This window comes from Oncorhynchus nerka, linkage group LG11 (assembly GCF_034236695.1).
Source record: "Oncorhynchus nerka isolate Pitt River linkage group LG11, Oner_Uvic_2.0, whole genome shotgun sequence".
NCBI classification, from domain to species: domain Eukaryota; kingdom Metazoa; phylum Chordata; class Actinopteri; order Salmoniformes; family Salmonidae; genus Oncorhynchus; species Oncorhynchus nerka.
The window spans coordinates 12,133,890-12,161,369 of record NC_088406.1 but is presented as its reverse complement, the minus strand read 5'-3'; the positions used below and the strand labels follow the sequence as shown (position 1 = coordinate 12,161,369).

The 27,480-nt window shown below is 47.7% G+C and overlaps 1 protein-coding gene across 1 annotated transcript in view; it reads left to right on the top strand.

Annotated features, from left to right (window-relative positions):
• Positions 1–27,480, top strand: part of plch1 (phospholipase C, eta 1) — a 183,717-nt gene that overhangs the window by 120,321 nt on the left and 35,916 nt on the right. The window contains 6 exon segments of the mRNA XM_065024227.1: positions 4,957–5,050; positions 7,623–7,826; positions 8,089–8,209; positions 14,488–14,659; positions 24,656–24,766; positions 26,983–27,135. Of these exon segments, the coding sequence (XP_064880299.1) occupies positions 4,957–5,050; positions 7,623–7,826; positions 8,089–8,209; positions 14,488–14,659; positions 24,656–24,766; positions 26,983–27,135 (855 nt within the window).

Here is a 27,480-nt window from a genome sequence, read left to right as displayed (position 1 = left end):
CATTTTCCCACAATTTGTTACATTACAGCCTTCTTCTCAAATGGATTAAATAAAACATTTTCTACGTTCTACACACAATACCCCATTATGACAAAGCGAAAACAAGTTTTAAGACATTTTTGCAAATGTAAAAAATACCATAAATAAATACCTTATTTAAATAAGTATTCAGACCCCCAGACTCAGAGCCCCAGACTCAAAATTGAGCTCAGGTGTATCCTGTTTCCATTGATCATCCTTGAGATGTTTCTACAACTTGATTGGAGTCCACCTGTGGTAAATTCAATTGATTGGACATGACTTGGAAAGGCACACACCTGTCTATACAAGGTCCCACAGTTGACAGTGCACGTCAGAGCAAAAACCAAGTCATGAGGTCGAAGGAATTGTCAGTAGAGCTCCGAGACAGAATTGTGTCGAGGCACAGGCCTGGGGAAGGGTACCAAAATATTCTGCAGCATTGAAGGTCCCCAAGAACACAGTGTCCTCAATCATTCTTAAATGGAAGAAATTTGGAACCACCAAGACTCTTCCTGGAGCTGGCCGCCTGGCCAAAATGAGCCATCAGGAGAGAAGGGTCTTGGTCAGGCAGGTGACCAAGAACCCAATGGTCACTCTGACAGAGCTCCAGAGTTCCTCTGTGGAGATGGGGGTAGGGCTGTGGCCGTCACGAAATGTCATTAGCCGGTGATTGTCAAGCAAATAAATGTCAGTCTCACAGTAATTAACAGTTAATTAACATAAACACATTTAGTATCTCCTGGCTTCCACACATTATCTACAAGCCACGGAGGCAGACCTTTTGAACATCTACATTTTTTAAAAGTCTAATAACTCAATGTAATATAGCCTAGATCTTCACAATAATTCCATTATATTCCATGCCAAATGGCTGTGGGCTACACTAGTTCATTTAGTTGTCCTTATGTTAGGTCCTCATCTATGCCAAATGGCTGTGGGCTACACTAGTTCATTTAGTTGTCCTTATGTTAGGTCCTCATCTATGCCAAATGGCTGTGGGCTACACTAGTTCATTTAGTTGTCCTTATGTTAGGTCCTCATCTATGCCAAATGGCTGTGGGCTACACTAGTTCATTTAGTTGTCCTTATGTTAGGTCCTCATCTATGCCAAATGGCTGTGGGCTACACTAGTTCATTTAGTTGTCCTTATGTTAGGTCCTCATCTATGCCAAATGGCTGTGGGCTACACTAGTTCATTTAGTTGTCCTTATGTTAGGTCCTCATCTATGCCAAATGGCTGTGGGCTACACTAGTTCATTTAGTTGTCCTTATGTTAGGTCCTCATCTATGCCAAATGGCTGTGGGCTACACTAGTTCATTTAGTTGTCCTTATGTTAGGTCCTCATCTATGCCAAATGGCTGTGGGCTACACTAGTTCATTTAGTTGTCCTTATGTTAGGTCCTCATCTATGCCAAATGGCTGTGGGCTACACTAGTTCATTTAGTTGTCCTTATGTTAGGTCCTCATCTATGCCAAATGGCTGTGGGCTACACTAGTTCATTTAGTTGTCCTTATGTTAGGTCCTCATCTATGCCAAATGGCTGTGGGCTACACTAGTTCATTTAGTTGTCCTTATGTTAGGTCCTCATCTATGCCAAATGGCTGTGGGCTACACTAGTTCATTTAGTTGTCCTTATGTTAGGTCCTCATCTATGCCAAATGGCTGTGGGCTACACTAGTTCATTTAGTTGTCCTTATGTTAGGTCCTCATCTATGCCAAATGGCTGTGGGCTACACTAGTTCATTTAGTTGTCCTTATGTTAGGTCCTCATCTATGCCAAATGGCTGTGGGCTACACTAGTTCATTTAGTTGTCCTTATGTTAGGTCCTCATCTATGCCAAATGGCTGTGGGCTACACTAGTTCATTTAGTTGTCCTTATGTTAGGTCCTCATCTATGCCAAATGGCTGTGGGCTACACTAGTTCATTTAGTTGTCCTTATGTTAGGTCCTCATCTATGCCAAATGGCTGTGGGCTACACTAGTTCATTTAGTTGTCCTTATGTTAGGTCCTCATCTATGCCAAATGGCTGTGGGCTACACTAGTTCATTTAGTTGTCCTTATGTTAGGTCCTCATCTATGCCAAATGGCTGTGGGCTACACTAGTTCATTTAGCAGACAAGATTTGCTTAAAATTCCAAGGCTTTATTTTATGGTATGAAGATATTTTCTCCAAACGATTTGAGGGAGTACACACATGTGGCTACTTTGTGTTGAGCTGTTAACAAAGAAATAGGTATCCCGATATGCTTAATTTAGAGTTATTAGTGTAACTTTAGTTGTTCTACAAACATGGGGCTATATGTTTTGATGTGTAATACATTGTAAGGCTGCATGATGAGACTGTAATTATGATTTGAAAAAAGTTGCTTGAAAGACATGAGCTCTGCTTGCTCCGCAGGCTGTAAACACTACAGTCTCTCATTCACAATTTGACAAGCACTTTATTTTTTTTATTTTTTATTTATTTCACCTTTATTTAACCAGGTAGGCTAGTTGAGAACAAGTTCTCATTTGCAACTGCGACCTGGCCAAGATAAAGCATAGCAGAGTGAACAGACAACACAGAGTTACACATGGAGTAAACAATTAACAAGTCAATAACACAGTAGAAAAAAAAGAGAGTCTATATACAATGTGTTCAAAAGGCAGGAGGTAGGCGAATATTTACAATTTTGCAGATTAACACTGGAGTGATAAATGATCAGATGGTCATGTACAGGTAGAGATATTGGTGTGCAAAAGAGCAGAAAAGTAAATAAATATAAACAGTATGGGGATGAGGTAGGTAAAATTGGGTGGGCTGTTTACCGATAGACTATGTACAGCTGCAGCGATCAATTAGCTGCTCAGATAGCAGATGTTTGAAGTTGGTGAGGGAGATAAAAGTCTCCAACTTCAGCGATTTTTGCAATTCGTTCCAGTCACAGGCAGCAGAGAACTGGAACGAAAGGCGGCCAAATGAGGTTTGGCTTTAGGGATGATCAGTGAGATACACCTGCTGGAGCGCGTGCTACGGATGGGTGTTGCCATCGTGACCAGTGAACTGAGATAAGGCGGAGCTTTACCTAGCATGGACTTGTAGATGACCTGATAATGCACTTGATAATGCACTTGATAATGCCTAGGCATCCCCTTTGCGTGGCCCTAAAAAAAATCCCTGCCTTTTGCGGCCAGTGGCTGTTGTGCCCTTTTCCCAGAGTGCTGAGCGCTCCAAAGCACCTCTCACACACATGGCTCTCATCACATGATCGGGTCTTTCTCACAGACTACAAGTGAAGAGAGACTCATTGGGGACGCAACTTTTCACGTCCTTATCCAATTCCGAGGTGCATATTGAAGATATTGGAAGAACTGTCCACATTTACTTTTCGTCAGCCAACAAGATTAGGCCTAACGAACAACAAAAGCACTAGCCTATGTCAGTCTACTATCCCCCATAGTACAAAAGTTGACCTATTCTATTCCGTACGAGAAATAAATATTACAAATATTGTCACGCCCTGACCATAGTAAGCTGTTTATACTCTATGTTGGTTGGCGCATGATAGTGACTAGGGTGGGGCATCTAGGTTTTTTGTATGTCTATGTTGGCCTGATATGGTTGTATTTACAATGGTGTTTGTTCTTCACTGGTTGACCTTTTCTTGTGGCAACCCAGTAGATATGGGAGTTTATCAAAATTGGATTTGCTTTCGAATTCTTTGTGGATCTGTGTAATCTGAGGGAAATATGTATCTCTAATATGGTCATACATTGGGCAGGAGGTTAGGAAGTGCAGCTCAGTTTCCACCTCATTTTGTGGGCAGTGAGCACATAGCCTGTCTTCTCTTGACAGCCATGTCTGCCTACGGCGGCCTTTCTCAATAGCAAGGCTATGCTCACTGAGTCTGTACATAGTCAAAGCTTTCCTTAAGTTTGGGTCAGTCACAGTGGTCAGGTATTCTGCCACTGTGTACTCTCTGTTTAGGGCCAAATAGCATTCTAGTTTGCTCAGTTTTTTTGTTAATTCTTTCCAATGTGTAAAGTAATTAACTTTTTGTTTTCTCATGATTTGGTTGGGTCTAATTGTGCTGCTGTCCTGGGGCTCTGTGGGGTGTGTTTGTGTTTGTGAACAGAGGCCCAGAACCAGCTTGATTAGGGCACTCTTCTCCAGTTTCATGTCTTTGTAGGTGATGGCTTTGTTATGGAAGGTTTGTGAATCACTTCCTTTTAGGTGGTTGTAGAATTTAACAGCTCTTTTCTGGATTTTGATAATTAGTGGGTATCGGCCTAATTCTGCTCTGCATGCATTATTTGGTGTTCTACGTTGTACACGGAGGATATTTTTGCAGAATGTCTGTCTGTCTGTCTGTCCCTCTCTCGATCTCTCTCTGTCTGTCTGTCTGTCTGTCTGTCTGTCTGTCTGTCTGTCTGTCTGTCTGTCTGTCTGTCTGTCTGTCTGTCTGTCTGTCTGTCTGTCTGTCTGTCTGTCTGTGTCTGTCCCTCTCTCGATCTCTCTCTCCCCCCTCTCTGTCTGTCTGCCTGTCTGCCTGTCTGTCTGTCCGTCTGTCCGTCTGTCTGTCTGTCTGTCTGTCTGTCTGTCTGTCTGTCTGTCTGTCTGTCTGTCTGTCTGTCTGTCTGTCCCTCTCTCGCTCTCTATATCCCCCCCTCTCTGTTTCTATCTCCCCCCCCTCCCTGAGGCAATTTGGTATTGTCAGAGTTATGGTCATCCAGCTTATGCCCTGAAGCCCACCTTATTGCCTCAGTCTAGACTCCAGTACTCAGAGTGAGTCCAGACATCAATACTGTGAGCATTTTGACAGAGGTCTCTCAGGAGTCTATATTGATTGTCAGATTGTGGCTTGGTTTGTCTGATAGTGTCTGTCTCATGAAAAGATGTGTGTGTCTGTTTGTATTGTGTTCTGACATTGTGTGTGTCTCTCTCTCCTCAGATGGTGAATGTGACTACAGAGTACTGTCTGGATGTCATTGAAAAGTTTGAGCTGTCTGAAGAGAACAAACAGAAAGGCATTCTGGGAATTGAGGGTAAACCCCTCTGTTACCCTCTCCCTACACTTTAACCTCTCTCTCTCTCTCTCTCTCTCTCTCTCTCTCTCTCTCTCTGCATGCCTGCCTCTGGGCTGTTAATTCTATAAAGGGTTGAAGACTTAGAGATCATACACGAATGTGAGATGGTTAAACAGGCTTTAGATAAATTACACCACATGTAGAGCTCAAAGGCAGAGACCGTCTCAAAGGCAGAGATCGCTGCGTGTCTGAGATCGCTGCGTGTCTGAGATCGCTGCGTGTCTGAGATCGCTGCGTGTCTGAGATCGCTGCGTGTCTGAGATCACTGTGTCTGAGATCGCTGCGTGTCTGAGATCACTGTGTCTGAGATCGCTGCGTGTCTGAGATCGCTGCGTGTCTGAGATCACTGTGTCTGAGAACGCTGCGTGTCTGAGATCGCTGTGTGTCTGAGATCGCTGTGTCTGAGATCGCTGCGTGTCTGAGATCACTGTGTCTGAGATCGCTGCGTGTCTGAGATCGCTGCGTGTCTGAGATCGCTGCGTGTCTGAGATCACTATGTCTGAGAACGCTGCGTGTCTGAGATCGCTGTGTGTCTGAGATCGCTGTGTCTGAGATCGCTGCGTGTCTGAGATCGCTGTGTGTCTAAGATTGCTGTGTGTCTGAGATCGCTGTGTGTCTGAGATTGCTGTGTGTTTGGGATGGGGCAGAGAGGAGGAGATGGAGAAGGTAGGATTTTTTCAGTAAGGAGCAGGGTGATTGGGTAAGGAAACAGGTGAAGGAGGAAGGGGGGAGGTGGAGAAGGAAGGAGAGAGGTGGAGGAGGAAGAGGAGAGGTGGAGGAGGAAGGGGAGAGGAAGAGGAGAGGTGGAGGAGGAAGGAGAGAGGTTGATGAGGAAGAGGAGAGAGAGGTGGATGAGGAAAGGGAGAGGTGGAGGAGGAAGGGGAGAGTTGGAAGAGGAGAGAGAGGTGGAGGAGGAAGAGGAGAGAGAGGTGGAGGAGGAAGAGGAGAGAGAGGTGGAGGAGGAAGGGGAGAGTTGGATGAGGAAGAGGAGAGAGAGGTGGAGGAGGAAGAGGAGAGAGAGGTGGAGGAGGAAGGGGAGAGATGGAGGAGGAAGGGGATAGGTGGAGGAGGAAGAGGAAAGAGAGGTGGAGGAGGAAGAGGAAAGAGAGGTGGAGGAGGAAGGGGAAAGAGAGATGGAAGAGGAAAGAGAGGTGGAGGAGGAAGGGGAAAGAGAGGTGGAGGAGGAAGGGGAAAGAGAGGTGGAGGAGGAAGGGGAAAGAGAGGTGGAGGAGGAAGAGGAAAGAGAGGTGGAGGAGGAAGGGGAAAGAGAGGTGGAGGAGGAATAGGAAAGAGAGGTGGAGGAGGAAGGGGAAAGAGAGGTGGAGGAGGAAGGGGAAAGAGAGGTGGAGGAGGAGGGGGAAAGAGAGGTGGAGGAGGAAGGGGATAGGTGGAGGAGGAAGGGGAGAGGAGGAAGAGGATAGGTGGAGGAGGAAGGGGAGAGATGGAGGAGGAAGGGGATAGGTGGAGGAGGAAGGGGAGAGGTGGAGGAGGAAGGGGATAGGTGGAGGAGGAAGGGGAGAGGAGGAAGAGGATAGGTGTAGGAGGAAGGGGAGAGGTGGAGGAGGAAGGGGAGAGATGGAGGAGGAAGGGGATAGGTGGAGGAGGAAGGGGATAGGTGGAGGAGGAAGGGGAGAGATGGAGGAGGAAGGGGATAGGTGGAGGAGGAAGGAGATAGGTGGAGGAGGAAGGGGAGAGGTGGAGGAGGAAGAGGAAAGAGAGGTGGAGGAGGAAGAGGAAAGAGAGATGGAGGAGGAAGGGGAAAGAGAGGTGGAGGAGGAAGGGGAAAGAGAGGTGGAGGAGGAAGGGGAGAGGTGGAGGAGGAAGAGGAAGGAGAGGTGGAGGAGGAAGAGGAAAGAGAGGTGGAGGAGGAAGAGGAAAGAGAGGTGGAGGAGGAAGAGGAAAGAGAGGTGGAGGAGGAAGGGGAAAGAGAGGTGGAGGAGGAAGAAGAGAGGTGGAGGAGGGAGAGGAGAGGTGGAGGAGGGAGAGGAGAGGTGGATGCCTCCCCCAGTTAATACCCTCCTCCTTTCCCTCTTCAGTCAGCAAATTCTGAGAATCAGTGTGCATTAAAGTATTACATCCCATCACCTAAAGCTTGTTAAGGCTCATCAAAGCCCTGTGCCTGTCTGGGTTTTCTCCTCTGATGTTTCTGTAATGGGTGGTCTGCTATTAAAGTTATGCCTCTTTATATTATACTAGTTATTCTATGTATCGCAGCTTTAACCATTGCAGTGCTGCTGTAAGTCAATTGAATAACCTTGTTCCTCCCAAATGCTCATGTGTTCTATTCAGTTAAATTGGATTGGATTAATCTAGCGCTCACAGAAAGCCAAGGAGGGCCAAGGAGGGCCAAGGAGGGCCAAGGAGGGCCAACCTTTGGGTGACAGAGAGAAAGAATTGTTATGAGGATGTTAGTAAAATGAATACAGATTTTCTACCATCTGTCTGTCTGTCTGTCTGTCTGTCTGTCTGTCTGTGTGTCTGTGTGTCTGTGTGTCTGTGTGTCTGTGTGTCTGTGTGTCCGTGTGTCCAGGTTTCACCAGTTTCATGCGCAGCCCCACGTGTGATGTGTTTAACCCTGAACACCATGAGGTGAACCAGGACATGGATCAGCCTCTGAGTAGCTACTACATCTCCTCGTCTCATAACACCTACCTGACGGGAGACCAGCTGCTGTCTCACTCCAAGACAGACATGTACGCCTGGGTACTACAGGCTGGCTGCCGCTGTGTGGAGGGTGAGGCAGTATACACACACACACAGACTCTCTCTCACACACACACACATGCTGATATATGCACACGCACTCACCCCTTCTCACAACGATCCCTCCCTCCCTCCCTCCCTCCCTCCCTCCCTCCCTCCCTCCCTCCCTCCCTCCCTCCCTCTCTCTCTCTCTCTCTCTCCCTCCCTCCCTCTCTCTCTCTCTCTCTCTCTCTCTCTCTCTCTCTCTCTCTCTCTCTCTCTCACTATCTCTCCACGTCTCTGTCTATCTGTAGTGGACTGTTGGGATGGTCCTGATGGAGAGCCCATGGTTCAGCATGGTTACACTCTGACCTCCAAGATCACCTTCAAGTCTGTCATAGAGACCATCGAAAAATACGCCTTCATCAGCAACCAGTAAATACACCACTATCCCTCAACTCTCACCGTGTGTGTGTGTGTGTGTGTGTGTGTGTGTGTCTGTGTGTGTGTGTGTGTGAGTCTGTGTGTGTGAGTCTGTGTTTGTGTGTTTAAAGACGGTAGTTTCTGAGATCCCTCATCCTTCCCTCCACATACACACACACACACACACACACACACACACACACACACACACACACACACACACACATGATCCTGTGTATCATCCAACACCTGTTGTTTGTATATTCTAGCCGGGTGGTCTGGAGGCTCTCCTAGGTGTTTTCAGAACAGGAACACTGTAAGGAGTTGGTGTTCCCCAGAGCACATGTTCATCTGTCCCCTTCTCTCTGATATGCAACCAATTAGAGTTAAAGTAGCTCTTCTCACACAGTTTATTCAGAGAAACTTTCCATTTCAACATTATGCAACAGTACTTTCAACAAAGTTAACTTTTCTAAATGAAAAACAGCAGGATTTGTGTTCATTAGAAGCACACAGGGATACCTGGTATTATCCTCTATTACTGAAACATCTGCTCTGAGACACACTGTCTGTCTGTCTGTCTGTCTGTCTGTCTGTCTGTCTGTCTGTCTGTCTGTCTGTCTGTCTCTCTGTCTCTCTGTCTCTCTGTCTCTCTCTCTCTCTCTCTCTCTCTCTCTCTCTCTCTCTCTCTCTCTCTCTGAAAACAGTCTATGACTAGGGTGGCTGGAGTCTTTGGCAATTTTTAGTGGCTTCCTCTGACACCGCCTGGTATAGAGGTCCTGGATGGCAGGAAGCTTGGCCCCAGTGATGTACTGGGCCGTACGCACTACCCTCTGTAGGGTCAGAGGCCGAGCAGATGCCGCATCATGCTCTCGATGGTGTAGCTGTATAACTTTTTGAGGATCTGAAGACCCAAGACTTTTCAGTCTCCTGAGGGGGAATAGTCGTTGTCATGCCCTATTTACAACTGTCTTGGTGTGTTTGATGTGGACACCAAGGAACTTGAAGCTCTCAACCCGCTCCTCTACAGCCCCGTCGATGAGAATGGGGGCGTGCTCGGTCCCCCTTTTCCTGTAGTCCACAATCATCTCTGTTGTCTTGATCACATTGAGGGAGAGATTGTTGTTCTGGCACCACATGGCCAGGTCTCTGACCTCCTCCCTATAGGCTGTCTCATCATTGAGGGAGGTTGTTGTTCTGGCACCACATGGCCAGGTCTCTGACCTCCTCCCTATAGGCTGTCTCATCATTGTCGGTGATCAGGCCACTGTTGGTGTTGGTGTTGGAGTTCTGCTTGGCCTTGCAGTCATGGGTGAACAGGAAGTACAGGAGGGGGCTAAGCACGCACCCCCGAGGGGCCCCCGTGTTGAGGATCAGCGTGGCAGATGTGTTGTTACCTACCCTTACCACCTGGGGGCAGCCCGTCAGGAAGTCCAGGATCCAGTTGCTGAGGGAGGTGTTTAGTCCCAGGGTTCTTAGGTTATTGATGAGCTTTTGGGGCACAATGGTGTTGAACGCTGAGCTGTGAATGAATTCTCACATAGGTGTTCCTTTTGTTCAGGTGGGACAGGGTTGTGTGGAGTGCAATAAAGATTGCATCATCTGTGTATCAGGTTGAACATGTCAGTGAAGACACTTGCCAGTTGGTCAGCGCATGCTCGGAGTACATGTCCTGATAATCCGTCTGGCCCTCGGTCTTGTAAATGTTGACCTGTTTTACTCACATCGGCTACGGAGAGCGTGATCACACAGTCATCTGGAACAGCTGATGCTCTCATGCATGCTTCAGTGTTGCTTGCCTCGAAGCGAGCATAGAAGTGATTTAGCTCACCTGGTAGGCTCGTGTCACTGTGCAGCTTGAGGCTCTACTTCTCTTTGTAGTCCGTTATAGTTTGCAAGCCCTGCCACATCTGCCACATCTGACGAGCGTTGGAGTGTAGTACGAATGTAGTACGATTCGATCTCAGTCCTGTATTGCCGCTTTGCCTGTTTGATTGTTCATCAGAGGGCATAGCGGGATTTCTCATAAGCGTCCGGGTTAAAGTTCCCCTCCTTGAAAGCGGTAGCTCTAAATCAAATCAGATCAAATTGATTTGTATTAGTCACATGTGCCGAATACAACAGGTGAAATCCTTATTTTACGAGCCAACAGTGCAGTTAAAAAAAATGGATAAGAATAAGAGATAAAAGTAACAAGTAATTAAAGAGCAGCAGTAAAAAATAACAATATATACAAGGGGTTACCTAGTCAATGTGCAGGGGCACCCGTTAGTTGTGGTAGTATGTACATGTAGGTAGAGTTATCAAAGTGACCATGCATAGATGTCAACAGAGAGTGGCAGTGGTGTGGATAGGGGGAGGGGGTAATGCAAATAGTCTGGGTAGCTGTTTAGAAGCCTCTTGGACCTAGAGAGAACAGTCTATGACTATGGGGGACTGGAGTATTTGGCCATTTTTAGGGCCCTCCTCTGATACCGCCTGGTATAGAGGTCCTGGATGGCAGGAAGCTTTATTTTTTATTTAAGAACAAATTATTATTTTCAATAAAGGCCTAGGAGCAGTGGGTTAACTGCCTGTTCAGGGGCAGAACGACCAATTTGTACCTTGTCAGCTCGAGGGTTTGAACTTGCAACCTTGCGGTTACTAGTACTAGAGGATTTAGAGTGACAGGAGGCTCCATCAACACAACCGGTGAAAGAGGAGGCAGTCAGGTTAGTTGGTCAGGAGAGGAGAGGATTTAGAGTGACAGGAGGCTCCATCAACACAACCAGTTACAGAGGAGGCAGCCAGGTGAGTTGGTCAGGAGAGGAGAGGATTTAGAGTGACAGGAGGCTCCATCAACACAACCAGTTACAGAGGAGGCAGCCAGGTGAGTTGGTCAGGAGAGGAGAGGATTTAGAGTGACAGGAGGCTCCATCAACACAACCAGTTACAGAGGAGGCAGCCAGGTGAGTTGGTCAGGAGAGGAGAGGATTTAGAGTGACAGGAGGCTCCATCAACACAACCGGTTACAGAGGAGGCAGCCAGGTGAGTTGGTCAGGAGAGGAGAGGATTTAGAGTGACAGGAGGCTCCATCAACACAACCAGTTACAGAGGAGGCAGCCAGGTGAGTTGGTCAGGAGAGGAGAGGATTTAGAGTGACAGGAGGCTCCATCAACACAACCTGTTACAGAGGAGGCAGCCAGGTGAGTTGGTCAGGAGAGGAGAGGATTTAGAGTGACAGGAGGCTCCATCAACACAACCTGTTACAGAGGAGGCAGCCAGGTGAGTTGGTCAGGAGAGGAGAGAATTTAGAGTGACAGGAGGCTCCATCAACACAACCGGTGAAAGAGGAGAGGAGAATGTCTCGTTGTTGTGCCATTAGCTGTTTAATTAGTATTTACTCCTAATGGGAGAGCATGGATAGTGGACGAAACAGAGTTATTTTTACACTTTCATGAAATGATAGTGACAAATTCCTCGCTCTTTCTCTCAGGTTTATTTATTTTATTCCCACCATATTGCCACCTGTTATGATGAATGAGGCTCTTTGCCTGTGATGGGAGAAATGAGTGTCTCCACGGTTACACATCACACCTCATTTACCAATACACCTGTTATGATGAATGAGGCTCTTTGCCTGATGGGAGAAATGAGTGTCTCCACGGTTACACATCACACCTCATTTACCAATACACCTGTTATGATGAATGAGGCTCTTTGCCTGTGATGGGAGAAATGAGTGTCTCCACGGTTACACATCACACCTCATTTACCAATACACCTGTTATGATGAATGAGGCTCTTTGCCTGTGATGGGAGAAATGAGTGTCTCCACGGTTACACATCACACCTCATTTACCAATACACCTGTTATGATGAATGAGGCTCTTTGCCTGATGGGAGAAATGAGTGTCTCCACGGTTACACATCACACCTCATTTACTAATACACCTGTTATGATGAATGAGGCTCTTTGCCTGTGATGGGAGAAATGAGTGTCTCCACGGTTACACATCACACCTCATTTACCAATACACCTGTTATGATGAATGAGGCTCTTTGCCTGATGGGAGAAATGAGTGTCTCCACGGTTACACATCACACCTCATTTACCAATACACCTGTTATGATGAATGAGGCTCTTTGCCTGTGATGGGAGAAATGAGTGTCTCCACGGTTACACATCACACCTCATTTACCAATACACCTGTTATGATGAATGAGGCTCTTTGCCTGTGATGGGAGAAATGAGTGTCTCCACGGTTACACATCACACCTCATTTACCAATACACCTGTTATGATGAATGAGGCTCTTTGCCTGATGGGAGAAATGAGTGTCTCCACGGTTACACATCACACCTCATTTACCAATACACCTGTTATGATGAATGAGGCTCTTTGCCTGTGATGGGAGAAATGAGTGTCTCCACGGTTACACATCACACATCATTTACCAATACACCTGTTATGATGAATGAGGCTCTTTGCCTGATGGGAGAAATGAGTGTCTCCACGGTTACACATCACACCTCATTTACCAATACACCTGTTATGATGAATGAGGCTCTTTGCCTGTGATAGGAGAAATGAGTGTCTCCATGGTTACATATCACACCTCATTTACCAATACACCTGGGAGAGAGAGAGATAGTCCTGTGTGTGCATGTCTGTCTCTGTGTGCCTGTGTGTATTTGAGTGTGTGTGTGTGTGTGTGTGTGTGTGTGTGTGTGTGTGTGTGTGTGTGTGTGTGTGTGTGTGTATGTGTATGTGTGTGTATTTATTTGAGGGTGTGTGTGTGTGTGTGTGTGTGTGTGGGTGCGAGTAAGGAGACAGGTCAGGAGAGGTCAGTGAAGGGCTCAGAGCCCTCTGGGAGAGCTGTCAGTCTGACAGGTTTGACATTTGAGCTGAGCTGCTGTCTGAACACAAGTAATTTCACCTCTAAATGAACAAACACAGTGAAAATATTTGGTTTAATTTCTGTTGTGTTTCTTGGGCTTCTGTCAAGGCTATTCTGTCGGAGATTGTGGGTAGTTTGTGTGTAGTTTGAGTGTAGTTTGAGTGTAGTTTGTGTGTAGTTTGTGTGTAGTTTGAGTCTAGTTTGAGTGTAGTTTGAGTGTAGTTTGAGTCTAGTTTGTGTGTAGTTTGTGTGTAGTTTGAGTCTAGTTTGTGTGTAGTTTGTGTGTAGTTTGTGTGTAGTTTGAGTCTAGTTTGAGTCTAGTTTGAGTGTAGTTTGAGTCTAGTTTGAGTCTAGTTTGAGTCTAGTTTGTGTGTAGTTTGTGTGTAGTTTGAGTCTAGTTTGTGTGTAGTTTGTGTGTAGTTTGTGTGTAGTTTGAGTCTAGTTTGAGTCTAGTTTGTGTGTAGTTTGAGTGTAGTTTGTGTGTAGTTTGAGTCTAGCTTGAGTCTAGTTTGTGTGTAGTTTGAGTGTAGTTTGTGTGTAGTTTGAGTGTAGTTTGTGTGTAGTTTGAGTGTAGTTTGAGTGTAGTTTGAGTGTAGTTTGTGTCTAGTTTGAGTCTAATTTGTGTGTAGTTTGTGTGTAGTTTGAGTGTAGTTTGAGTGTAGTTTGTGTGTAGTTTGTGTGTAGTTTGAGTGTAGTTTGAGTGTAGTTTGAGTGTAGTTTGTGTCTAGTTTGAGTCTAATTTGTGTGTAGTTTGTGTGTAGTTTGTGTGTAGTTTGAGTGTAGTTTGAGTGTAGTTTGTGTGTAGTTTGTGTGTAGTTTGAGTGTAGTTTGTGTGTAGTTTGAGTGTAGTTTGTGTGTAGTTTGAGTGTAGTTTGTGTGTAGCTTGAGTGTAGTTTGTGTGTAGTTTGAGTCTAGTTTGTGTGTAGTTTGAGTCTAGTTTGAGTCTAGTTTGTGTGTAGTTTGAGTGTAGTTTGTGTGTACTTTGTGTGTAGTTTGTGTGTAGTTTGAGTGTAGTTTGTGTGTAGTTTGAGTCTAGTTTGAGTCTAGTTTGTGTGTAGTTTGAGTGTAGTTTGAGTGTAGTTTGTGTGTAGTTTGTGTGTAGTTTGTGTGTAGTTTGAGTGTCGTTTGTGTGTAGTTTGTGTGTAGTTTGTGTGTAGTTTGAAAGGATTTATGTTTATGGTGGCTAAATATGTTTAATAAAATTCAACAGATCAGTCTGAGTCAATTTGTTGTATATAAAACTGTAATACAGGATTGTTGTAGATGAGGCTGGACTTTTACAGTCCTTGACGTGTATTGTGAAGAGCAATATGGCTGCAAGATCCGTCCACATCCAGTATCATAGAACTCTGCTACTCACGGAGAGATCCATTCTAGTCATTGTAACTCCATGTCTCTCCCTTCCCCCAGGTACCCAGTGATCCTGTCCATAGAGAACCATTGTAGCATCCAACAACAGAAGAAGATAGCCCAGCACCTCAGAGAGATCCTGGGAGACAAGCTGGACCTGGGAGAGGCCCTCCGCAGAGACTCTATACAGCTACCCAGCCCCCACTCTCTACAGGGGAAGATACTCATCAAGGTAGAGAGAGAGAGAAACAGAGAGAGAGACAGAGAGAGAGAGAGAGCGACCGACTGACCTTCGGCTACAGTAATTGTCCGACAGAGGTTTAGCCATATTTTTTTTTTATATCTAGGCCATTCCCGAATAACCGCAACTGCTTTCTAAACCAGAGGAGAGAGGGAGGGGGAGTGGGGAGAGAGGGAGTGGAGAGAGAGGGAGGGGAGAGAGAGGGAGGGGGAGTGGGAGAGAGGGAGTGGAGAGAGAGGGAGGGGGAGTGGGGAGAGAGGGAGTGGAGAGAGAGGGAGGGAGAGAGGGAGAGAGGGAGTGAAGAGAGAGGGAGAGAGGGAAAGGGAGTGGAGAGAGAGGAAGAGGGAGTGGAGAGAGGGAGTGGAGAGAGAGGGAGAGAGGGAGAGGGAGTGGAGAGAGAGAGTGGAGAGAGAGGGAGAGAGGGGGATTGGGGAGAGAGGGAGAGGGCGAGTGGGGAGAGAGGGAGGGGGAGTGGGGAGAGAGGGAGGGGGAGTGGGGAGAGAGGGAGGAGGAGTGGGGAGAGAGAGAGGGGGAGTGGGGAGAGAGGGAGGGGGAGTGGGGAGTGGGGAGAGAGGGAGGGGAGAGGGGAGAGACTGCGTTTGAAGGAGAGTGAATGAAGAAAAAAAACATATGAAATAAACGAGAAGAAGAAAGGGATAGGAGGGAAAGTAGGCCGCCACTGTATTAGTCATGGTGGGAGAAAGACACACACACCACACACACCACACACACACACACACACACATACACACACACACACACACACACACACACACACACACACACACACACACACACACACACACACACACACACACACACACACACACACACACACACACACACACACACACACACACACACACACACACACACACACACACACACACACACAGCCTAGGACAGAGTAACCAACCAACCAGAGCTTGGAGAGACTCACCATGCATCTGTTATTCATCTATCCCGGCACAGTGGGAAACATGTTCAGTACCCACACATACACTCACACACTGTGGAAAATCAACTAATGACAGAGAGGGACAGAGGGACAGAGGGACAGAGGGACAGAGGGACAGAGAGAGAGAGAGAGAGAGAGAGAGAGAGAGAGAGAGAGATGATCCTTTGACCAAAATTTCACTATATTGGTGTATTGCCCACATGTCTGTGTGGTTCCAGAGATGTCTGCTTTAGTAAGGGTATTGGGGTAAAGTAGTTCTCAGCAGGACCTCCAAATGAGGACATTGATACTGACACGTACACACTCCCCTCTCCCGAAGCACCTGCTCTCTGTTGTGCTTCCTAAATTGGATCCCATAGAATCAGTCAATCAATGTATTTATAAAGCCCTTCTGCTGTACAGAAACCCAGCCTAAAACCCCAAACAGCAAGCAATGCAGGTTTAGAAGCACGGTGGCTAGGAAAAACTACCTAGAAAGGCCAGAACCTAGGAAGAAACCTAGAGAGGAACCAGGCTCTGAGGGGTGGCCAGTCCTCTTCTGGCTGTGCCGGGTGGAGATTATAACAGAACATGGCCAAGATGTTCAAATGTTCATAAATGACCAGCATGGTCAAATAATAATAATCACAGTGGTTGTAGAGTGTGCAAAAGGTCAGCACCTCAGGAGTAAATGTCAGTTGGCTTTTTCATAGCCGATCATTCAGAGTATTTCTACCGCTCCTGCTGTCTCTAGAGAGTTGAAAACAGCAGGTCTGGGACAAGGTAGCATGTCCGGTGAACAGGTCAGGCAGAACAGTTGAAAGTGGAGCAACAGCACGACCAGGTGGACTGGGGACAGCAAGGAGTCATCAGGCCAGGTAGTCCTGAGTAATGGTCCAAGGGCTCAGGTCCTCCGGGAGAGAGAAAGAAAGAGAGAAAGAGTGAAGAATAGAGAGAATTAGAGAGAGCATACTTAAATTCACACCGGATAAGACAGGAGAAGTACTCCAGATATAACAGACTGTCTCCAGCCCCCCGACACATAAACTATTGCAGCAAAAATACTGGAGGCTGAGACAGGAGGGGTCGGGAGACACTGTGACCCCGTCCGATGATACCCCCGGACAGGGCCAACCCAAGGGGGGCGCCAAACCAGACAGGATGATCACGTCAGTGACTCAACCCACTCAAGTGACACACCCCTCCTAGGGACGGCATGAAAGAGCACCAGTAAGCCAGTGACTCAGCCCCTGTAATAGGGTTAGAGGCAGAGAATCCCAGTGGAGAGAGGGGAACCGGCCAGAGACAGCAAGGGCGGTTCATTGCTCCAGAGCCTTTCCGTTCACCTTCACACTCCTGGTACAATATGTGATTAAACATGAAAAAACCTTGTCCACAGCCACCCAGGTCTCTCTACACAGGAGGGTTCACCTTGTCTGACTCACTACCTCCATCCATCCCTCCTTTCCTCCCAACAGCTGTTGTTCTCCCTTTACCACCCACTGGGGTGAGAGGGGTGAGAGGGAGAAGAAGGATGAGACAGAGAGAGAGGGTGAGAGAAGAGGGATGAGAGAGAGAGTGGGAGAAGAGGGCTGAGAGAGAGAGAGAGAGAGAGAGAGGGGGGAGAAGAGGGCTGAGAGAGAGAGAGCGTGAGAGGGAGAAGAGGGCTGAGAGAGAGAGAGAGGGGGAGATGAGGGCTGAGAGAGAGCGTGAGAGGGAGAAGAGGACTGAGAGAGAGAGACAGAGCGTGAGAGGGAGATGAGGGCTGAGAGAGAGAGAACTTGAGAGGGAGAAGAGGGCTGAGAGAGAGAGAGAGAGGGGGAGATGAGGGCTGAGAGAGAGAGAGAGAGGGCTGAGAGAGAGAGAACGTGAGAGGGAGAAGAGGGCTGAGAGAGAGAGAGAGAGAGAGAGAGAGAGAGAGATGAGGGCTGAGAGAGAGAGCGTGAGAGGGAGAAGAGGACTGAGAGAGAGAGAGAGTGTGAGAGGGAGACGAGGGCTGAGAGAGAGAGAGAGCGTGAGAGGGAGACGAGGGCTGAGAGACAGAGCGAGAGAGAGAGAAAGAGTGAGTGTGGTAGTGGTGTTAAGGAGGACATTATTGACACTGAGAGGGATGCCTCTCTGCTGGACTCAAAGGATCTTATTGTTCTCTATCTATCTCTCTTTCTCTCTCTATCTCTCTCCCGCTCTCTCTCCCTCTCTCTCTCCCTCTCTATCTCCCCTTTCTCTCACTCTCTCTTTCTCTCTCCCTCTCTCTCTCCCTCTATAACTCTCCCTGTCTTTCTCTCTAACTCTAGCTCTCTCTCTATAACTCTCTCTCAGTCTCTCTCTCCCTCTCTCTCCCTCTCTTATATGCTGGAGGGTTAATGCTCTATTTGTTTTAGCGGTATCCACAGGGTTTTTCAGAGTTTGGGTGGAAGAGGACAGAGTTTTAGTTTCCTGGTGTTTGGAAGGTGTGGTGTGCGCAATGGCTTCTCAGCCTAGCGCGGAGGAGACACTGTCGTTACGACATGGATTCAGGTGTGTTCCTGAGAAGTTAAGTTAAGGTGGATGAGGTTCTGCTTGCAGTTGGTGAACAGGTAGGAGCTGAATTTATACATTCCGCTTCCAGAATGAATCAAGCTGTGGTTGTGTTCATGAAAAGAGTAAATTTGGTTGGTAGGCTCATTGCTAGTGGAATAATTGTAAGGGGGGGTGTTGGTGTCAATTTCACCTCTTTCAACCCCTTCGACAAGGGTGATTTGCCTCCGTTTATTACGGATGATCAAATTTTATTTAATTTTTTTATTTTTATTTCACCTTTATTTAACCGGGTAGGCTAGTTGAGAACAGGTTCTCATTTGCAACTGCGACCTGGCCAAGATAAAGCATAGCAGTGTGAACAGACAACACAGAGTTACACATGGAGTAAACAATTAACAAGTCAATAACACAGTAGAGAAAAAAGGGGAGTCTATATACAATGTGTGCAAAAGGCATGAGGAGGTAGGCGAATAATTACAATATTGCAGATTAACACTGGAGTGATAAATGATCAGATGGTCATGTACAGGTAGAGATATTGGTGTGCAAAAGAGCAGAAAAGTAAATAAATAAAAACTGTGGGGATGAGGTAGGTGAAAATGGGTGGGCTATTTACCAATAGATTATGTACAGCTGCAGCGATCGGTTAGCTGCTCAGATAGCTGATGTTTGAAGTTGGTGAGGGAGATAAAAGTCTCCAACTTCAGCGATTTTTGCAATTGTTCCAGTCACAGGCAGCAGAGTACTGGAACGAAAGGCGGCCGAATGAGGTGTTGGCTTTAGGGATGATCAATGAGATACACCTGCTGGAGCGCGTGCTACGGATGGGTGTTGCCATCGTGACCAGTGAGCTGAGATAAGGCGGAGCTTTGCCTAGCATGGCCTTGTAGATGACCTGGAGCCAGTGGGTCTGGCGACGAATATGTAGCGAGGGCCAGCCGACTAGAGCATACAAGTCGCAGTGGTGGGTAGTATAAGGTGCTTTAGTGACAAAACGGATGGCACTGTGATAAACTGCATCCAGTTTGCTGAGAAGAGTGTTGGAAGCAATTTTGTAGATGACATCGCCGAAGTCGAGGATCGGTAGGATAGTCAGTTTTACTAGGGTAAGCTTGGCAGCGTGAGTGAAGGAGGCTTTGTTGCGGAATAGAAAGCCGACTCTTGATTTGATTTTCGATTGGAGATGTTTGATATAGGTCTGGAAGGAGAGTTTGCAGTCTAGCCAGACACCTAGGTACTTATAGGTGTCCACATATTCAAGGTCGGAACCATCCAGTGTGGTGATGCTAGTCGGGCAAGCGGGAAAGAGCGGAGTTGTTTTGGTAAGTTTGCTAGTGGGTTTCGTGTCGGCAGGTTTTCAGGCAGATGCTGTTAAGCGTGTTGTTTCGTTCTGGAGCCAAGTGGTCATGCTTCTGAATAACAACGGGCAACAGCTAAATGTGTATTTTAAAGTGAGGCATGGGGAGGGGCTCTACACAAGGTTTTCCAGCACAGATAGTCTGCAGTGGATTGAGTGTGGGGATTTGGGGCATAAGAGCTTTGCGTGCCCACATAAAGGCCGTAGACAAGGTGAGGGTCCAAGCGCCAGTGGGGGAAATTGAGGTCAAGGTGCAGGGGGCAATGAGACGCAGACAGCAGAGGCTGGGCCTAGTCATGCCAGTGATGATGGTGTAGTTGAGGCTGGGCCTAGTCAGGCTAGAGAAGGCGGTGTAGATGAGGCTGGGCCTAGTCAGGCTAGAGATGGTGGTGTAGATGAGGCTGGGCCTAGTCAGGCTAGAGAAGGTGGTGTAGATGAGGCTGGGCCTAGTCAGGCTAGAGAAGGTGGTGTAGATGAGGTTGGGTCTAGTCAGGATATGGATGGTGGTGTAGATGAGGCTGGGCCAAGTCAGGTTATAGATGGTGGTGTAGCGGAGGCTGGGCCTAGTCAGGATTTGGATGGTGGTGTAGATGAGGCTGGGCCTAGTCAGGATATGGATGGTGGTGTAGATGAGGCTGGGCCTAGTCAGGATATGGATGGTGGTGTAGATGAGGCTGGGCCTAGTCAGGATATGGATAGTGGTGTAGATGAGGCTGGGTCTAGTCAGGTTATGCTAGTGGATGAGGAGAGTATAGTGGGGAAGGGTAATCGACTAGGGGGGTGGAGGAAGGTGTCATTCCGAAGAGGAAAAAGGAGGAGATGAAAGGAAGTGGGAGGGGGGAGACTGGTGTGGTCAAAGGCACCAAGGGACCTTTGCCTGGTCCTGGGGGGGAGACCCCGACTAGAGAGAAAGGGCAGGTGGTCAGGATGGGAGATGGAGACGAGGAGAAGGAAAGTGAGTCTGAGGAAGAGGATGATGAGGAGGCCTTTTTTTCAGACTTTTCCTCAATGGGTCCGTAGCTGACAGCCAGTCAAGCAGAAGGGTCCAACGGTGAGGGAACTGACAAGGTTCCTGAATGAGACAAAGGGGAAAAAAGTTAATCTTGAGGATTTTTTCTCTGATCCGATAAGGTTTGTAAGATCAGTACAACATGCTATGAGAAATGAGGGGCCTGGTGTCCTCTCACCCAGGAAACGGTTTAGGTTGAGGAAGTGGGTCACAACAGTGCGTTAAGGTCTTCCTTCAGACACCGTTTAGATGATTCGTTTTTTTTCTGGCACTGGGGCTTTTTGAGCTTTGCTATTGGTCTCTTTCTTTGCTGGCTTTTCTCCCACTTCTTATGGAGACTCTTCGGGTAGGCTCGTTCAGGACAAATGGCGCCAGAGATGCGGGAGAGAGAAGTGTGTTGGATGAATATGTAAAACAAAGTACAGGTGTTGTTTCTTTTGGAGACTCATAGTGATGTGGTGAATGAAGTTGATTGGGGGCTCTGGTGGAAAGGGGCAAGTGTGTTGAGCCATGGGACACATTTTTGGTGCTGTGTTGGCAGTCCTTTTTGTACCGGGTCTGTCTGTAAAAATGTTCTCCTCAAAGGAGGTGTGTAAGGTTAGGCTTCTTGTTGTAAAAGCAGAAATTAACACATGAGGTTTGTCTTTATAAATGTGTATATGCCTAACACAGAGAGGGGGGTTATGTTTGGGTGTCTTAGACAGGAACTCTCACGGGTAGCGCCTGAGGAGACGCTGGTGGTCGGCAGGGACTGGAACTGATTTTACGAAAGACACAAATGGGGAGGCTCAGTGGTGTTCGGCCTAGTGGATGTTTGGAGAACTAGACATCCCAACACAAGACAGTAAACATGGGTGAAGGTCTTTGGGACTAGGGTGAGTGGAGATCTAGACATCCCAACACAAGACAGTATACATGGGTGAAGGTCTTTGGGACTAGGGTGAGTGGAGCACAGACTCTGTTTTACATGTCCAGGAATCAGAGAAGTAGGCTCTTGGGTTCTACCATTCTCCCGGTTGGATCACCACATAACCATGGCTCGGCTGTCTATTTCACCAAGGCCTCGGCAGGCATCCTATTGGAAGTTTCATGTAAAGCTCTTACAAGATGGGAAAGATGGAGGCAGCAAAGACAGGAGTCTCTTAGTCAATGGTGGGATGTGGGGAAAGTCCAAATTCGGCTTTTCTGTCAACAGTACATAGCTCTCTCATCCTCAGAGTCTAGGAGAGTATTGGGGGAACTAGAGTGTTGTATTAGTGAGATGGAGGTAGAGATGGTGGGGCAAGGCAATGTAGGCCTCCAGACTATTTTAGCTGAATTACCTCGGGACCTGGGCTGCTTTTTCCAGGTTAAAGCAAAGGGAGCACTTGTAAGAGCTAGGTTCTCCATGCTCAAGGAGATGGACGCTCCCAGCTCCTTCTTCTTTGGTTTGGAAAGACAGAGTGGTGAAGCCAAGGGTATGCATTGTCTACATCTGTCTGATGGGCGGGTGACCTCTGTGGTGGGGGAGATGTGGCTGTCTGATGGGCGGGTGACCTCTGTGGTGGGGGAGATGCGGGAGCGGACTGTGGAGTTTTATACTGAGTTGTATAGGGCAGAAATGTATGGTCCTATGTGTGCTCAGGTCTTGTTTGCAGAACTCCCTAAGCTCTCTCTGGCACAGAGGGATAAAATGGACATTCATCTGTTGTCCCATGAACTGGCAGAGGCCATAACCCAGATGTCCCCTGGCTGTGCATCGGGGGTCAATGGACTCCCAGTGGAGTTTTATGAAAAATTCTGGGGACTAATTGGACGGGACTTTTTGAGTGTTGCGTGAATGCGTCGGGGTAGGAGAGTTGCCTATGAGCTGACATCGGGTGGCTCTGACTCTCATGCCCAAAAAAAGGAACGTAAGAACTGGAAGCCTGTGGCATTGCTCTGTGCGGACTACAAGATATTTGCCAAGGTCGTCTCTATCAGACTGAAGTTTGATCTGGACTCTATAGTACACAAGGACCAGCCATATTCTGTACCGGGAGGCTCATACACGGACACCTTGTTGTTAATCAGGGACATGTTGGACTTGTCGTGAGATTCTAATGTGAACTTTGGACTCTCTTTAGATCAAGAGAAGGCATATACAGTTATATACAGTAGCCATTGAGCCTTTTTTGGGCCTGCTACGCAGGAGACTGCAGGGAGTGTGCTGGACAGGCATGGGTGTGTTGACAGGCATAGCAGTGTCAGCACATGCAGATGATGTTTCTGTGATGGTCAGGATATGCAGGCACTAGAGACTAGTCTTAAAGTGTACGAGGGAGCTTCGTCAGCTAAGCTGGGGCAAGTTCGAAGCTCTGTTATGTGGGGCATGGGGGGATGTTGGGGGTGTACCTGGGCTCAGAGAGGTGGATCAGGAAGAACTGGGAGGGGCTGACACAGGCAGTGGTGTCAAGACTGGCCAGGTGGATGTGGCTCCTGTCCCAGGTGTCATATAGAGGAAGGGTGCTGAAAATAAACATCCTGGTGGCATCTTCCCTGTGGCGTAAACTGGCTGTCCTCAACCCCCCCGCCGGTCAGCAACGCAAGCTGGTGGAATTTATCTGATTGGGTTCATCACTGACTGAGGGAGGCAGTGTTGTACATGTCCGTCCACGTAGGAGGACAGGGCCTGGTGGAACCAGAGAGCAGGGTGGCTGCTTTCCGACTAAAGGCGGCACAGAGACTGCTGTACCATACTGATGTCTGCTGGAGGGAACCAGCATGCGCACTGCTGAGGAGAGCTGGCGGATTAGAGTTGGACCGGCAGCTGTTCCTCATGAGGCTGGAGAGGCTGAGTACAACAGGGCTCTCTGATTTTTACTCTGCAGTGCTGAAGGCTGGCAGCTGCTAAGACCCCTATGAGAAGGGGGTGTGGAACCTGGGCTTTTAGGTGTGGGAGGAGCCTATCTTCCACAACCCAGCCATCCCTTTGAGATGTGTTCAGTCGGCCACCCTGCAGAGGCGACTGATGGCAGGGGGTTTACAAAGGCTGGGTGACCTGAGACTGCTGGGAGAGGAGGGGAGGAGGGGGTTCACTAAGGCTGGGTGACCTGAGACTGCTGGGAGAGGAGGGGAGGAGGGGGTTCACTAAGGCTGGGTGACCTGAGACTGCTGGGAGAGGAGGGGAGGAGGGGGTTCACTAAGGCTGGGTGACCTGAGACTGCTGGGAGAGGAGGGGAGGAGGGGGTTCACTAAGGCTGGGTGACCTGAGACTGCTGGGAGAGGAGGGGAGGAGGGGGTTCACTAAGGCTGGGTGACCTGAGACTGCTGGGAGAGGAGGGGAGGAGGGGGTTCACTAAGGCTGGGTGACCTGAGACTGCTGGGAGAGGAGGGGAGGAGGGGGTTCACTAAGGCTGGGTGACCTGAGACTGCTGGGAGAGGAGGGGTGGAAAACCCTGGAAGTCCTGGCACAACAAACAGGAATAATGTCTCTTAGGCTACTGGAGAGATTCCTGGAGGAGGTCCAGGAGGCCCTGTCTGAGCTGGTGAGGGGGGTCCAGGAGGCCCTGTCTGAGCTGGTAAGGGGAGTGTGGGGCACCAATGTTTCCGCCACTGCAGGTGACGGCAGAGACTGGGGACTGGCAAGGGGGTCTGGAGGACTTGTTTGATTTTAACACTCCTAGCCTGGGGGAGTTTGAGGAGGTGGGAGGTAAAGCCCTCTACAACCTCTGTGTTAAGGTTAAGAACATTAGGAGCCTAACAGGAGTGAAGGCACATCAGTGGCAGGGGGGTATGTGGGGCGGAGAGTGTGGTGGGTTTTAGATGGAGGGGGCTCTACAAACTCTCAGTACCAAAGAGGTCAGGGGACCACCAGAGGAGGGTTCTACATGGAGCCCTGGACAGTAACAGCTGGTTGGCACGGGTTGAACCGGGAGTCAAGCAGGGGTGTTCTTTCTGTGTTGTGAGCGAAACTGTGATTCATGTGTTTTCTCTGTGCGCCAGGTTAAGGCCATTAATGTCTTTGTTGGAATGTCTGTGTGAGAGGTTGGGGGTGGAGTTTACTGTTGGGATGTTTATAATGGTGTCCAGGTATTCAAATAAGGAGAAGGCCAAATGTGTTGAGTTGAATGTTCTGTTTTCTCTCTCTCTCTCTCTCTCTCTCTCTCTCTCTCTCTCTCTCTCTCTCTCGCTCTCGCTCTTCAGGGGAAGCGTCTCCCTCCCTACCTGTCTGTGGATGTTGAGGAGGGGGAGGTGTCAGATGATGACGACAGTGCTGATGAGATTGACGACAACTTCAAACTGAAGTACAGCAATGTAAGTTACAACAAGTCAAAGCCACAGGGCGGCAGATGGCCTAGTGGTTAGAGGCAGATAGCCTAGTGGTTAGAGGCAGGTAGCCTAGTGGTTAGAGGCATAGTGGTTAGAGGCAGGTAGCCTAGTGGTTAGAGGCAGGTAGCCTAGTGGTTAGAGGCATAGTGGTTAGAGGCAGGTAGCCTAGTGGTTAGAGGCAGGTAGCCTAGTGGTTAGAGGCAGGTAGCCTAGTGGTTAGAGGCAGATAGCCTAGTGGTTAGAGGCAGGTAGCCTAGTGGTTAGAGGCAGGTAGCCTAGTGGTTAGAGGCAGGTAGCCTAGTGGTTAGAGGCAGATAGCCTAGTGGTTAGAGGCAGGTAGCCTAGTGGTTAGAGGCAGATAGCCTAGTGGTTAGAGGAAGGTAGCCTAGTGGCTAGAGGGAGTTAGTCTAGTGGTTAGAGGCAGGTAGCCTAGTGGTTAGAGGCAGATAGCCTTGTGGTTAGAGGCAGTAGAGGCAGATAGCCTAGTGGTTAGAGGCAGATAGCCTCGTGGTTAGAGAGTTGGACTAGTAAGTGAAAGGTTGCAAGATTGAATCCCCAAGCTGACAAGGTGAAAATATGTCATTCTGCCCCTGAACAAGGCAGTTAACCCACTGTTTCTAGGCTGGCATTGAAAATAATAATTAGTTCTTTACTGACTTGCCTAGTTAAATAAAGGTTCAATAAAATAAATAAAAAATGTTCTCACATGCAGCTATAATCCTTTTCACAGTTCAGTTAATTCAGGGGGCTGGTGCAGTTCAGTAATTCAGGGGGCTGGTGCAGTTCAGTAATTCAGGGGGCTGGTGCAGTTCAGTAATTCAGGGGGCTGGTGCAGTTCAGTAATTCAGGGGGCTGGTGCAGTTCAGTAATTCAGGGGGCTGGTGCAGTTCAGTAATTCAGGGGGCTGGTGCAGTTCAGTAATTCAGGGGGCTGGTGCAGTTCAGTAATTCAGGGGGCTGGTGCATTTCAGTAATTCAGGGGGCTGGTGCAGTTCAGTAATTCAGAGGGCTGGTGCAGTGTGAAGGCCTGTCCACTAATCAGTGTGTTGTCACCGGGTGAGTGACAGGCCATGTAATGGACTCCTAATGACAGTATTGAGCTACAATTAGGGCTGGTAATTGCCAGGGTCCTAATGGTATAATATTATCATGATACTTAGGTGCCAATACAATATATTATAATATATATAATATATATATATATATAATATGTATTACGATTGGTTGTTCCAAACATATCTGCTGCTCTGCTGCAGAGAGACAAAATAGTTTTGATTAATCATGGAATTAAAAGTACTGAAAACATGTTGGCACACTATTTAAAAAGAAGACGGAGAACGAGTTATAGGGATGTAAAATACTGTCGTTTTGGTACAGGTACAGCCGACTGCTGCTAGCTAACGCTACCTAGCAAAATCCATGACCACGTACAGTACCAGTCCAAAGGGCTTTAATGCTGCGAAGGTGTGACAGACGATTAGCCGAGTTGTGTTTGGGACTAATTCATGTTTAACGAGCCTGTCGTGGTGAATTATTATCTTCATTATACAATACACCTCGACTAAGTTGCCCAGAAAAGCGAAAGGAATGGGAGATATGATTTCCCCCTAATTCATTTCTGATTTAATTTCTGACATCTGGAATGGACTCATAAATATATGATAATTATGTGTTTAACATTACATCATCTTTTGTTACGTTCAATTGTTTTTTTTCATGAGGTTTAAGGAGCTACAGTTACTGATCTAGGATCAGTTTATGCTATCTGAATAACTTTATGGAGTAGGGTAATCTAGTCCTAGATCTGTCGTTGGAGACAACTTCTACCTCGAGCTGAGGAAAGCAAGCTACAGCTGCCATTTTGGCCATAGAGAGTGCTTTCTCATATGCCATTCGGGATCTTGGCTAGTTTCCCTCATTCCCAGTGAAGAGAGGGTGATATATAGAGCCAATTAAAGTAGTGAGATATACAGTATGCTGATTTAAAGGTGTGATCAGGACTGGAGCCAGGATTGATCTGTTCACACTCTGTCTGTCTGTACTGCTAGCACTGCTTGTACTGGGCTGGCTGGTCTGTCTGTCTACTGCTAGTACTGCCAGGACTACACTAATGACCTGGTGTATTTAACCAGGGACAGATGGTTTCACAACCAATACAACTCATCTCTCTCTCTCTCTCTCTCTCTCTCTCCTCTTCTTCAGAGTAATGGTAACCACCAAGTGGAAAGTTACATCAGGAAGAAGTTGGACTCTCTGTTGAAGGAGTCTCAGATTGGAGACAAGGAGGACACAGACAGCTCCAGCATCAGTGCCCTGCTCAGAGCCACACACGTGGGCCTGCAGAAGAACGTACCGGTAAACACACACACACACACACACACGCACGCACGCACGCACGCACACACACACACACACACACAGTACAATATGTTGTTAGTGGGAGAAACATGTCTGTCTCTTCTATTAATATTTAATTTCCTCCGTTGGTTCTGTGTTTAGAATAATACGTCTTCAAGCATCCATGTTAATGTAATGTGTCTAACAGTATGAGCAGGGAGTTCCTCTCTCTCTCTCTTTCTCTCTCTCTCTCTCTCTCTCTCTGTCTGTCTCTCGCTGTCTCTCTCTCTCTGTCTCTCTCTCTCTCTCTCTCTGTCTCTCTCTCTCTCTCTCTCTCTCTCTCTCTCTCTCTCTCTCTCTCTC